This window comes from Orbicella faveolata, unplaced genomic scaffold (genome assembly GCF_042242905.1).
Source record: "Orbicella faveolata isolate gen_17 unplaced genomic scaffold, um_ofav_v1 contig_47, whole genome shotgun sequence".
Classification (NCBI taxonomy): Eukaryota; Metazoa; Cnidaria; class Anthozoa; order Scleractinia; family Merulinidae; genus Orbicella; species Orbicella faveolata.
This window is the reverse complement of record NW_028301577.1, coordinates 21,791,603-21,805,278: the sequence shown is the minus strand read 5'-3', so window position 1 is coordinate 21,805,278 and position 13,676 is coordinate 21,791,603. Positions and strand designations below refer to the sequence as shown.

The 13,676-nt window shown below is 41.1% G+C and overlaps 2 protein-coding genes and 1 long non-coding RNA gene across 5 annotated transcripts in view; 1 reads left to right on the top strand and 2 right to left on the bottom strand.

Moving 5' to 3' along the window:
• Positions 1 to 13,676, top strand: part of LOC110067593 (uncharacterized) — a 38,003-nt gene that overhangs the window by 17,668 nt on the left and 6,659 nt on the right. The gene's annotated exons all lie outside the window — the stretch shown is intronic.
• On the bottom strand, positions 14 to 1,635 carry LOC149097634 (adenosine receptor A2b-like). Its single transcript, XM_089280607.1, has one exon. It carries the CDS (start codon positions 1,013 to 1,015, stop codon positions 53 to 55), a length of 963 nt encoding a protein of 320 aa, XP_089136733.1. The 5' UTR covers positions 1,016 to 1,635; the 3' UTR covers positions 14 to 52.
• LOC110067602 (uncharacterized) overlaps positions 3,853 to 13,676 on the bottom strand; it is a 43,548-nt gene continuing 33,724 nt past the window's right edge. For all 3 annotated transcript variants that reach the window (XM_020774946.2, XM_089279047.1, XM_089279046.1), the window contains 11 exons: positions 13,102 to 13,200; positions 12,866 to 12,967; positions 11,991 to 12,089; positions 11,760 to 11,861; positions 10,911 to 10,943; positions 10,546 to 10,653; positions 9,799 to 9,996; positions 9,308 to 9,406; positions 8,843 to 8,950; positions 8,413 to 8,480; positions 3,853 to 7,746 (listed from right to left, as the gene is read on the bottom strand). In XM_020774946.2, the coding sequence (XP_020630605.2) occupies positions 6,108 to 7,746; positions 8,413 to 8,480; positions 8,843 to 8,950; positions 9,308 to 9,406; positions 9,799 to 9,996; positions 10,546 to 10,653; positions 10,911 to 10,943; positions 11,760 to 11,861; positions 11,991 to 12,089; positions 12,866 to 12,967; positions 13,102 to 13,200 (2,655 nt within the window). In that variant the 3' untranslated portion in view covers positions 3,853 to 6,107. The remainder of the gene's footprint in view (positions 7,747 to 8,412; positions 8,481 to 8,842; positions 8,951 to 9,307; positions 9,407 to 9,798; positions 9,997 to 10,545; positions 10,654 to 10,910; positions 10,944 to 11,759; positions 11,862 to 11,990; positions 12,090 to 12,865; positions 12,968 to 13,101; positions 13,201 to 13,676) is intronic.

Below are 13,676 nucleotides of genomic sequence, written 5' to 3'. Positions count from 1 at the left end.
GTTTGGACTTAATTTTGGTAGCTCTTTTAATTAGCTTTAACTATATCGCTGTTCATCCCAATGTCCTCAGTTGTGACCTCCAAAAAACGTTTACTGGTTTCACTTCGTACTTAAGCTTGCTAAATTTAAGCGTTCCGTAGTTGTGCCTTGTAAATTTATTCCGCAGTATGTCCACGATGGTATGTCGAATGTGCTTCATCTTCCAGCAGTACACAACAGGGTTTAGAGACGAATTGAGAAATATCAGCGTCCACGAGTACAATCTCAAAGCCTTGATAGCAGTACTTGGTTTAGAGACTATGATATGGGAAAGCATCGCACAATACCCTGGCAAATAGCAGAGAAGGAACACGACATAGACGTAGAATGTACTAATGGCTGATTTCCTCAACTTGAGAAAATTTGCCAGTTCGGTATTATGTACATCTTGGTGTAATCCCAGTTGGGCTAGAATTTGGATTCTGTGGCTTCGCACAGCAAAATAGATCCTTAAATAGACTACTGTTGTACAAATGACACAAATACCGAATATAACAACGCAAATATCATGTTTAGACTTCCACAAATTAGTTAATGAAAGAAATGCACTTAACAGCCACAGTGCAACGACTGCAGCAACAACTCGCTTGTGAGTCACAAGTTCCTGGTATCTGAGATGGAGATGAATCGCCAAGAATCTGTCCACACTTATGGCTACAACACCAAAGAACGAGGCGAGAAAAAACAGCTCCGTGACGATAAGAAACGGCTCTTTGTTATAATCTGGATTGCTTTCCGTGTCTTGCTGTAACCGAAAGACCAAGAGCGTGATAAAAAAAGGTTGGACCACGAAACCAACACAAAGATCAGAAACAGCAAGACTCAGCAGCAGTGTTTTGAGAGGGTCTGGAAGCAACGAAGTTCTTCTGATTGCGTGGACTGTCACAATGTTCAACATGATAGCAGCGTAGGCTGAGAAGCCGTTGAACACACTGTTAGCAATGTAAGACGGATAGAGAACTTCAGCTTCATTCATTATTAAATTAAACCTTTCCAAAACGTTTCCGCTGTAAAATTGATCTGTAATTATTTTCCTTGTGTAAGAGATGGTTTAACCTTGACGGCGAAAAGCGGGATACAAAAACTTCCCTCCTTCCTTCCTTCCTACTATGATTTATGCGAATACCAAACCATCTGCTCTGCTTCTAGCAAAAAATATTTAAAATAAGGCTGGTTTATTTTTACCCATGAAGTTATTGTTAAATTTAATAGTTTTGTTATAATTTCCCTCTTAAAACCAGAGAACAAGGACAGAACTAAACTATTAACTATTTGATGCTTTTCTAGAAACACAATTATATTGAAAGTCGTATTTTTTGCTGTTAAAAGAATGAAAATCGAGGTTAAAATGCCGAATTTGAATATAAGTTTGAACATGATGACAAATAATATTGCTTATATTGAATTCATGATGACGTCTTGTTCAGTTTCTTCAGAGTCCCTAAGATATTTTGGACACTGAAATATGAAACAAAACACTTGCTGTATTAGGAGCCCTTGGCTCATGGGTTCCTGGCTGTATTTGTCCCAAATGCAGTATATTTCGACGGAAAGCTGCGTTAAAAACGTTTAATACTCTTTTCCTCTTTGACAGCTAAACACAGATCTGTCAGACGTGTCAGTAATCGGAAAGGTAGCTCATGTGAAAGCAAGCTGGTTTGAATAGGGCATGCACAGCACCTTTTTGATTCCTGGTTCAGTTGAGACAGGAAATCATCGCATAAAGGTGGCTCCATAAGGCAATCATTTATGGCGTTGACGCGCCGAAGTGTTATGTTTTGAATACTGTTTTTGCATTCGGTTTTACACCGAGTCCTCTCGAACTTATTACATGTAATAAGCAATGATTTTTAAAAATAGTGTTTATCAAAAATAGTGTCTATCATCTCTGTTAAAATGTTGGGTTTTATTCTTGAATTAGACCTGCCCAAAGAAATGTGGTTTTTATTTTTTTTCTGGCTTCATTTGTGATTTTCTTGAATTTCCTTTAGTGAAATTTTCCAAACTTTTCGCAACACATCGCATCCTGCACCCGTGGGATACGAATTTTAAACACGAAAAAAGTAGAGTTTGTACCGGCAGATTTTTTTCGATTTTTGCAAATTTATGTCTTTTACCGCTGTGAAAAAACTGGTCTCAACACCTTATTCCAAAATGGCCGCCATTTAAGTATTCTTTTGTTTACTTGCAAATTAGCCCTTGTTGGCTCGTTCTTAAACTCGAAATTCAAAAGAATATTTTCCCTTAAACGAGGCAACAAGGGCTCATTTTCAAGTAAACAAAAGAATACTAAAATGACGGCCATTTTGGAATAAGTTGTATAGATTTCCCTGAAAAACGAGATCCGACTAACTTAAAATATTTACTACCAGTCTGCTAAATTTTACGGAATTTCACCGAAGGAAACGCGAGAAAATTCAATGTCAGTTTTGCTTTTTGTGCTTATGCTGACGTCATAAAATATCGAAAAACACTGTCGTTTTTCTTCGAGCGCGAGCGCGCGCAGATTACTTGAGCTAAACAAACATGCCGTCAATAGAGCGATCATTTTATTTACTCAACACCCGCACTATCTGTGCTATTTTTCTCTATAATTGAACGCAGTGTATTGATGGCTTTAGTCTTTTATTACAAAGATATGTTAGAAAAGGTAACGATGCAAAGAACCCAGCAATTCTCAGCTTTTTCTTTGTTACCGAAAGAACCCAGTTAAATGCAGCGCATGCGTAGTAAGTTAAAAGGTGCAATGGAATGAAAAATTGCACTCCGGAAATACGCCTATTTCTCGAGAACCACTCATTAGAATTTCACGAAACTTGGCACGAAAATACTTTAGGAAACAAGTAACTGAAGCACCGAAAATAATTGAACTTTAACAAAGGAAATTCTAGATATTCCAGTGAACCGTCAACATGGGATAATTAAAGATCTCTCTGTTAAATTATTAGCAAAATGGTGTTAACTTGTAAGGATCGTTACAAGCTTGTTGCATACAAATTATAAAAAAATCTAATGACTAGATTTTCTACAAATAAACAAAAAGATTTTGAAGGCCTATTTATATTTGTTCATGTTGCCATGGCAACGGCACATACGTCAGCTTAACCATCAAACAACCAAAGTTTGTGTTGTTAACTTGCTTGCTGCCATTTTTGACGACCGAGAGATCAAGGATTTTAGAGAAAAAGGTGAATGAAACACAGATATCAAAAACTGTGTTCAGCCACCTTAACAGCATTGCGTCATGCAACGACCCTCAACAACGGCCGCAAAAGAGACTATTTTGGTAGTCCTCTGATTTTTCTTATCCAATTGTTTCCAAATTGGACAGCATGTAGTCCTATTATATACACCAGGTTGGGAAAATAAAACTGCCGAAAGACTATTAAAATGTCATACAATTTGAATACCTTTTGATAATTTCTGATAACTTTTGGGCCAGAATACATTTGAATGTTAATCTTTAAAAAGATTGATATTGTAATAAAACTCACAGAACAAGTGTCAACGTAGTGTTATTACAACTGTTCACCATAAACAAAGCTTTCTTCTCTTTTTCAATTTTGCTCTTGCCTGCAAAGCAAATTCTTGAAAAAAATTTTTGTTGAGGTGCGTGTCATGTCGACGCACTACGGAATAACAAGTAACTGAAACAAGATGATTAAAATTGTTCTGTGTTCGGCAAAAAGACTGCTTCTTTAACCCCTAAGAGGTACGATGAGCATTCCGTTCTTTTTATATGCGAGCCCCCCCCCCCCCGCCCCCCTCCGCCCCCGCGGGATTTTAGTGTCATAAAATTCCTCATTACCCGGATTGAACCAAAGTCGTTAAAACTAATTTTATTAATCGCTCGAGACTTCAATACATGTAAGTGATGAGTTGGGTGTGAAGATATGAGACGAACCTGCGAAAATTATAGCTAGAAAATTATCTGATTACATCTAAGATATCACTGGATGTATTGTATTTCACACGCTCATGCTGTCTAACTAACTGAAGAATATATGAAATAAACGGGATTCTTTCCTGGAATCGTGCACTAATTATTTGAATAACTTTAATCTGTTCATAGAAGTGGTTTAGTGAATTAAACTTAAACACACTCCAAGACACCTCTGTGAATGTAGGAAACCCATGCTTTTCTATGATTTTTACATGTAATATACCATGCATAGTTTTTTACGGGTCCAAAGGAGCTACTTCACGGTTTGCTCATCTTGAAAAGTTAAGCCTAAATTTCAAGTTGGTCGTTTGTAATCCGTGTTAATCTTTTCCATCCTTAACCATCTTTGTTCTTCTATGGCTTATTATTATCTCTGGTGTTTTTCTATCTTAGTAAACTACTATTTCAGGTTTCCCTCAATTTAAAGGTAATTTTGTACATGGCCAAAATAACTCAAAATGCTGTGACTGAGCTCCTTCGAAATATAACAATCACTCTTAAAACATCCATGTTTTAATGGGGTTTGAAACACACCATTCATTTCTAAGCAAGATGCCGTAAGATGAGAAACTAGTTCGTTTCCAAATCAGAAGTCCGAGACACGTGTTTACCAAACCGACTTAGGAAATTCTCTCCACACCCCAAGCTGTTGACAACGCCTGTAAACTATAGAAATACTTGCTCTATAGCCTCTTCCAGGCGTTCAGTTAGTGGGGGCGCAGCGCAGAAATTGCGCACGAAGCCTCTCTCTCCTTTATTTCATTCCGCCGTGTTTTGCGCTGCGCCCCAACTAACTGAACACCTGCAAAATTTAAAGCTACCTGCTATACTGATTTAAAAATGTTAGTAACGTGATTTACCAAAATTATAGCCAATAGCTATTAGTCAAGCATATGCGCAGTTATATATTTTAATAATTGCGATGCCATCCGGGCTAACGCGGACGTAACTCTCGCTTGCTTCGGTGGTGTGAAACAACAGTCGGAAATCCGTCTCTATTTGTAGGCTAAACTTTACAGGGCTACACCGTGCGGCACATTTCGTCGCTCATAATCTTTTAACTACCCTTGTTTATTTTCAGCTCTCGTTCACACTAATACGTTTTCAACACGACGCGTTTTTGATAACGCGTTTTATCTGAAAACGCTCCCCGTCTGCACTACCACACAGACCGTTCAAATACGCTGATAGGCTATGACAACTTTAATTTACACATTTCAGAAAGCCTCCGTTTTTGCCGTTCACAGCAATACTATAAGGCTCCGCTTCCAGAAGTCTCTCCTCTGGACGGCGTTTTCAAATGTATGCGTTTCCGATGAAAGCAACGAGCGTTTTCGATCGGTTGGCAAAAATACATCAGAAAGTATGCGTCCTTAAAAGCAAATAAGCTAGTGTGAACAAGGCCTCAGTTTATCATCACTTCTTTGGTGTTTTTCTGCCTTAGAAAACCATCATTCTGAATTTTCCTCAATTTGAAAGCAGTTTTGTACATCAGAAAAATGACTTAAGACATCGTGGCACAGGCCCTTGAAACAAGCCTATTCGTGAAACCCTTCAAATTTTTCAACATCGTGCCTACTAGAAAACGAATCATATTTTTATAAACGTATCCCCGGCCTGCGCATTGAAAATCTTCCACTAACTAGCCTGCTACGCAGGCGCAAAACAGGGGAGATTGGGGGGAAGGAGGGAGAGCGGGTATGGACGCAGGGGGTGAGTAGTGGACTACTCAACATTAATGGAATACTATGATACTATGAAGGCAAAGGACTCAACCCAAAATTCAGTGATCGGCTTCCTCTATGTTACACGAGAACGTCTGATGAAACCTTTTCTTTAGTAAACTTAGTGTAGACTGATCTACTTGTAACTTCTCTTAACCATGCTATAACAAATGAACTCGGGAGGGTTATGAGAGTGTAGGTTCAGATAACCCGTGTTATCTACATGAAACATCAAAATCTTCAAGAAAATGAGTTCAAGAAAATGTGTGAAAAAAACTAAATGGAATTCTAAGGCTTTTTAAAGACTTCAAATGCTTTAGCCAGGCTATTTGATTGACTTGGGGACCTTACAAAAGCGTTTTAAGCTATCGTCATTTACCGTCACAAACATGGCGGGTAAATCACACCTTCAAGGAACTGACAACGTTCATTTTGACAACAGTGCTGTCCGCTATGTCACTAAAATTTACATTTTGATTGCTTGCGCCAGCGATTTGAGCTGGTCTGGCGTGTAGCAATGTTCGCTTGTGCTCTTTTCGCGTCACCAGTTTGGTTTTCTTTCTCAAGGTCGGCTCTCCCCTGGAATCCAAGAACTTATCAACAATGGTCTCCCAGTCGACCACGGAATAGATGAGACACCATTCCTGGTAAGAACTTTCACCCATGGATTCTTCCCGCCTGAACTTGTCCCTTAGCTTTCGACGGCGCTGAGGAGCGCTTAAGCCATTCGGCTCACTCCCTGCCACTGCGTTCTCTGGCGTGCGACACCGACAGCGAGTCCTGTACAACCTCTTGCAGATGCGAACCAGTTTCGAGAAGAGATTGATGGGCGTCGGGTTGGCGGTCTCGCGTTCCATGTTTCTGATGAGCCGTGCGCGTCCGAACTTCCACTCGACGTCGGACTGTTCTTGGAGCCGTTGGTACGTGTCGCTCATCATGGCAATGAGGAGGTTGATGAGGACGATGATACACAGGACATTGTAGAGACCGAACACCACCTTCGACATGTTCCGGGTATTTTCTGGCGCATCTGTGATGGAAGAGAAGTCCTTTTGATTTGTCAGACCAAAGATGCCAAAGAAGAGCAATTCCACGATGAATACGAAATCTGGCGTTGTCGTCGTGGCTGTGTACGAGTTCTCCCCGTCTACCTCTAAAGGCTTAAAAACTGCGGTGAGCTGCAAGGCGAAACTGGTGAAGAAGATGGTCAAGATCAGCAGAAAGCGAAGCACGTCTACGACAAGATGGCCGATGATCACTCCCCACGGACCAAACAATCGGTGAATGGACAAAAACTGAAGGAGCTGTAGAACGCACAACGTCAGCGCCACGCCCAGACATTGGTTTCGCACGAACACGATGTTAAGTCTCTCGGAGCCGTGATAGCCAATGGCAATGATCCGCAGCAGCTCCGAAAAAAGAGCCAAGAAGACCACGATGGTAGGGAACCATCCCAAACCGCTTCGTTCGCGTTCGCTGCTGATCTCCGACAGCAGCATACCTAGGATCCAGATGTAGAGGAAATACTCGTACCAGTGAGGTGTCAGGACGTGGCCGGAGTAATTCCAGGGCACGACAACTGTCAGACACAGGATAAGGATCAGGTAAAGGTGGGAGATGAGTCGGCAGATGAACTTGATGATGGGGATCTGTCGGTGCTTGTTCTTGAATGGAAGCGACAGGTACACCCAGAGGGGCGGGAAGATTAACGCCACAAGGAACAACAGCATAAACTTCCACTGTTCCCACTTGAGATCGCCAAACCAGATCTGCGTGACGTACTGTTGGACTAGAGAATGCGATACGCACTGCTTCAGCTCGCATTCGATCAGGAAATCCAAAAACGCCACGTTCTTTCCATCAAGGGAATTAAGGACTGCTTCAGAATCCTCCGCGCAGGAGATGCTGATCAAATCCTTCGCCATGGTCTCGCAGAAACTGCTGGCTATGTCCAGCTCCACTGTGTTTTCTTTGTTCTTAGTGGTTTCAATGCGGTAGTGTCGCGACAGGAAGGAGGAAATGTGAACTGGTGCAGGTGCACTGAAGAAAATAAAACCATATCAACTGTCAATTTAAACAACCACTTTTACCCTAGACTAGGGAAGACGCGCTGGCCTCACGGTTAGCGAGCTGGACTCCAGGTTCGAGCCCTGGCTGGTGTCACTCCGATGTGTTCTTAAACAAGACACTTTACTCTCACAGAGCCTCTTTTCACCCAGGTGTATAAATAGGGATAGCAAGGCGTTGAATAAGCATCTCATCTATCCGGGAGTAGAAATATTCCTAGCCACTCTATGCTACGGAAACCGAAGATAAGCGTCGGCCCGATGGGCCACTAGGTTCCGTATTTCAACTTTTCCAGGAGAGAAGTTTGTTTCCGGGATGGGGAGGGAAATGTTTTTAGTTCCGTCTACAGACTGTCTTTAGAATTTTCTAGCTGTATCGTAGCATCGTGTTTATAAAAGCCACTGATTTCGTAGCACGATTAGTTCGTTCTTTCGCCGGTCAGAAAATCCATCGTCCTTACGTTTATTAGTTGTTCTGTTCTTCTGACCGTCTGTCCGTCCATCAGAAGGTCTTTTCGCTTACCCGTTCCTTCGTTCGTTCGCTCACTTCCTTGCTTGTTCGTCAGTCAATCAGTCACTTTGTCAGTCATTTTTATCACATAATAGACTAAACTAAAAGTCGAATTTGAGTAATACATACCTAAGCACAAAGTTCATCAAAGATTTGTGATTGCCCGAGCGGGAGCATATAACAAGGTCGACTAAAAACTGCAACAACAAAAACAAGATCGCTTATAATGAGAAAAAAACAACAACAAACGTCTAGAATGAGAATCAAAGTAACGTGAAAATATCCTGGTCTTCGAAAGCCGAAAAAGGGAACGGAAAATACCCGGACACTGAACGTCACTGTATGCCGGACCTACCCTCCTCTCCCTTCTTCAATTTGTTCTTTGTGGAAGTAAGATTTACGTGAATATTTCCTTCACTCGAAAGAACAACCTCTCAAATATGCGCCGCACCCAGAAGAAAATCACTTGAGCTCTAAAGTGACCCCTATGCAGCGACATTGTAGCTAACTCAATAGAGTTTGGTGTGACAACAATTGTCCTTAAGTATGACAAACGTACCTTTTTGTTACTCAGAAGTCGGTCGTGATTCAGTTTTTGAGCGAGCAAGAAATCCAGCACCTCAATGTGTCGTTCACTTGCCGCGTGACAAATCGCTACATCCTCAGACTAGAAGAAAATCAACATTTAACATCACGCCGTTAGCCACGCTCTCTCTTTGGATTGATGTCATGCAGCTGACGTGACTTAACAACTTACTCTAGTTGAATTGGTGTCACGCAGCTGACGTGACTTAACAACTTACTCTAGTTGAATTAGTGTCACGCAGATGACGTGACTTAATATCACGTCGTTAGCTACGTTCTTTTGGCTCGGCACTCCTACTGTTGCAGAAACCATTTTATGATGTGGGTTTGGTTTATTTTCTTTCTAATATTTTGGTTTTCGTCTTTTGTGAGTGCAGGGTCGAGAAATTACTATTTGGCGGAAATTGAATAATCATGAAAGTTCTTGTGAATGCCAAACCTTATTCTCGATCAAAGGTGAAGCACCATACTCCATCAGCAGCTTCACTACTGCCTGGTAGCCAGCTCCGGCGGCAATGTGAAGAGCGGTGTTACCAAGCTGAGAAGAGAGAAACAACATAACAAAGGAATCAAACCAAAGCTTCAACATATTCATCATGACCATGGTTCCCGAAAGACATATGGGCGCTTTCCATTCGATGAAAAATTTCGATTTGGATTCAAGGAAATTTCCAGAGACAAATGGAAGAGCAATTTCCGGAATTTCAGGAGAAGAGGACAACCTTGCGAGGCACACAGAAATTTTCAGCAATTACCGTTCTATGACTCGCTTTTCTGAAATTCTACAGTTTCCGGAGTTTCTGGAAGCTTTCCCAGGAAATTACCGTACCATTGGTCCCCGTTTCGAAAATTTTCAAATTTTTGGTTCAATGGAAAGCGCCCATATGTTCATTGATGGAAAACTAAGCATTCACGCTCTCTCCAGCTTACATTATCCTGGGCGTCAATCTCAGCTCCTTGACCAATCAGAATCGTGAGCAGGTCTCTGTGTCCATTAGCAGCAGCCAGATGAAGAGAAGTACGACCTTCATTATCCACCTGGTGCAGCAAGGCCGTAGCTTTGCTAATCAAAGTGCTGGCGACTTCCACGTGTCCTTCCAGGGATGCTATATGAAGTGCTGTACGACCCTATAGATCGAGTGTAGAAGAGGAACACTAGTTACGTAACAGTAAAGATGTCCAACTTAAACTCCCCTTGCAATCTTCTACCGACAAATGCTATTTAGAGCTGCCATATAAAAGTGTTGTCACGTTATCTTAAAGAGCTTGCGTTAAGCTATTTTAGGTGATTCTGTTACATTTTCAAACTCGTTTATATATTCATCACGCTTAAACTAATCATAATTGTGTGTATTTGTATATCTGATCACAATTAGCATAGATTTTTATATTTTCCCCTTAGTTTTAGTTTCGATTGGAAAGACATATCAAACACTCAAGGCTGTGTTTAATACTTTTCCAAACACCTCGCAGTTCGTCAAAAATACTCCACCGCTCGCAGTATTTGCAACTACATGTATCTTCAACTCTCTTCACGGTGTTTGGAAATGTGATCAAACACGTTCTCTTGTGTTTGATATACAACTTGAAAACGGCCATAAACCTGAAAGGAATCATAAATAACATGCAGTCATTGTTTAAAGCCTGGCGTAATTGTGAAAGATACAATCAACCCACCGCCTTTAATGTTACAGAATCCACTCGTACTCCAGGATGATTTGTGATGGCTCGTACAAGAGTGTTGTCGCCATTTTGAGCCGCAAGGTGAAGAGGCGTGAATCCAAACTAACAAGAATAAAAACAGCCGAGAAGGATTACACGGCAGCGTCGCAAAATTGCATACAGTATATGTATTGCATGCAGTACATTAATACCGTTAAATTTTGTTTGGTCTACTGACTGAACGAATGAGCAAACAAACAATACTTCTCGTATATAGCTGTAGAATGTGTTTCAGTCAATAAAACCGACAGTCTTTTTATGTATCCTAGTTAAAGAACAGGATCTTCACTAAAATGTGTTCAATCATTATTCACACTCACGTCTTCGTCCTCTTCCTCGCTATCAGCAGGACGCTGAAACAAGAACAAAACAGAATCTTCTCAAGACCTGCACTGCACGACTGTAGCAGGGGAGGATTTAGGTGGGAGGGGGCCGGGACAGTGATTAGGTGGCTAGCCAAACCCCTTTTGAGGAAGCAAAAATATTGAATATTGTAGTGAATACTGTAGCAGAAATTAAGGCAAACACTCTGGCCAGGTAACTCTCTGTAAGTTCTTCTTTGTGTTATTGCTAGTATTTGTGGTGTAACAGTTTTCAATTAAGTTCCAATTTTCAAATTTTGGGGCATGCCCCATTGATTCTGCAGTCTCAAGGTACCATCTCAAGGTACCATCCTCCTCCCCCTTGCAGAATCCTGGATCCGCTCCTGTGTAGAGCATCAAACATTCCGATCGATCATGAAAACGGTATTCAGAGTAGCATAGAAGGTCACACTTCTTCCTCTGTACCCAGGAGTAAAATTATTATCGGCCAACGGGTAGGAAAACAGCACTGGAGTGGAGGCCAGAGAGGAGAAGCAGACCAGAGTGACCCAAAATAATATGGAAGAGAGCGGCTGAGGACGAAAGGCGCGCAGCTGGGTACTGGTCTTGGGGAACTTTCTGAGCTCTAGCAGCAAATCAAGGTGGATGAAAGGAGAATGTCAAAGCCTTAAGTGCCTTATGGCATGGAAAAATATAGGTATAGGTAGGTAGGTTAGGAAAACCTGGCAAAATTCTAGTGAGTAACCTTTGAGAGGACAAGCATCTCATCCTGGGAAAGTAGGAAATATTTCCAGTCGCTTCATCTTATAGAAATCGGAAAGGGCTGATAAACTGAAGGTTTCTCACCTCACTGACTAGTGTTGCAGTTTGAGGGGCCCTGGAGAGGAATTCCTGGACAATTTCTGTCTGACCAAATAAGGCAGCAACGTGGATGGCAGTCATTCCGTTCTATGAGCAAAGAAGAAAAACAACAGTCTTTATCAACAACAACAACAATGGCAACAACAACAACAACAACAGCAACAACAAGAACAACAGCAAAAACAATATTTAATCAGATGAAAATCAAGCGCATACCTTGACACTTGTTCGGTTTATAGCCGTCTTCCCCCACAGCATATCGATAACTTTGAGCTGACCAAACTTGGCGGCTAAATGCAACACGCTGTTGCCTTCCTAGAAACAAACAATAGGACAAAATATAAGACAGGTCTTAATCTTATAGTGAAGGTTAGCAGGACATATACTTAAAAGAGCACAAGGCTCAGTTACAGGTTATGTTAGGATAAACTCCTTTTCAGAGATTTCGCAAGTATTTTCCGTAATTATCTTAGTAGACAAACGATACAAAATGTACGTCTCAGGCGCATAATACGGCTAAAATAAGTTACGTCTACGTAGGTATTTGACACTAAAAATAACGAGATCAAGAGAACTTTTCTTTACATTTCTTTGAATTGGTGACTTTGTTACCGCCTTGACTAAAGCGTGAAGGACGGTAATCAAAGGCAATATTTTCATCTGTGACGTATTTGAAGTCTCAGACGAATAACAAGCCTGTCTTATGCGTTTTCCAAATGTGCAAACTCGTCACAGTCGTCTAGTGTTTTTTTCGTGTATAAATACGGCCATTTGAGTTCGAGTACACTAATGTCACGTTTCTCTCGTCGGTGAACTATCAACTTTGTATCTGTCATGTGTCATTACGCGATGTATCAAAGCAATGCATTTTAACCGTTCGGCCCCAATGTCAATTCTCCCTTCTTACTATCATACATTTCTTTTAAGCAAGTTCTGAGAATTTCATGTTTCATCACGAAAATATCTTCGTGCACGAATTGCTTTACTCCCTTCAACTGTCTGCTTGAAAACGTTTTGATGTTGTCAGGAAAAATTAGATGGGGATTAAAATTGACAATAAAAGGATTAATTAAACGTGTGCTTAGTTTTACCGTGTCTTCCTCAGTAGGCGAAGCTCCCTTTTCTAATAAAAATTCCACAATGTCTTTGTGGCCTCCACGAGCAGCTAGAAGGAGCGGTTTGCACAGAACACCCTGTGTGACAGAGCAAAACGTTTGAAACGATGCAAGAAACTTGACCATTTTTTTTAACTCAAGATACACATCGTCATGTTTTGTCTATCTTTGTAGCGTTTCGGAAAATAGAAAACAAACATTTAAATCATTACCGTATCAGCTGAACATTTGGCAAAGTCAAGCTCAACCAATTTCCTCACCACCTTAAGACTACCACTGGAAGCAGCAATCTGTAACGCGTTCAATCCCTCCTAACGGAACAAACAAAATGACAAGTGTACACGTGTGAAGGCAGTTTCTGTTAGATATCCATATTGACGCCACTAGAATGACGTTTATTCAGGGCTTTTTATAGCCACTTCACACCTTTAGGTTGTGCATGATTTTTTCTGGTGGGCAATAGCTTGTGCAAGAATTTTTTTAAACATCACAAATCAAAAAGCAGCTGTTCGATTTTTTCCCTATGGCTCCCATTGCGCGATTTGTTTTCGGCCGTTTCTGCTGTGCAGGAATTTATTTTGGAAACTGCTGAAACCCCCTCCTCCCACCCCCCATTAGGTTACCCCCACCTCCCACCCCCCATTAGGTTAACCATTTATTTTCAAAGTCATTATTAGCATTGCATGAATATTTGAATTGAGGAACTTCTTCCAGGTATCAGTAACAAGCTAGTGTTATGGGCAGCTTAAACGACGTTGCGATTCAGCAATGTTTGAAATTTTGGTCA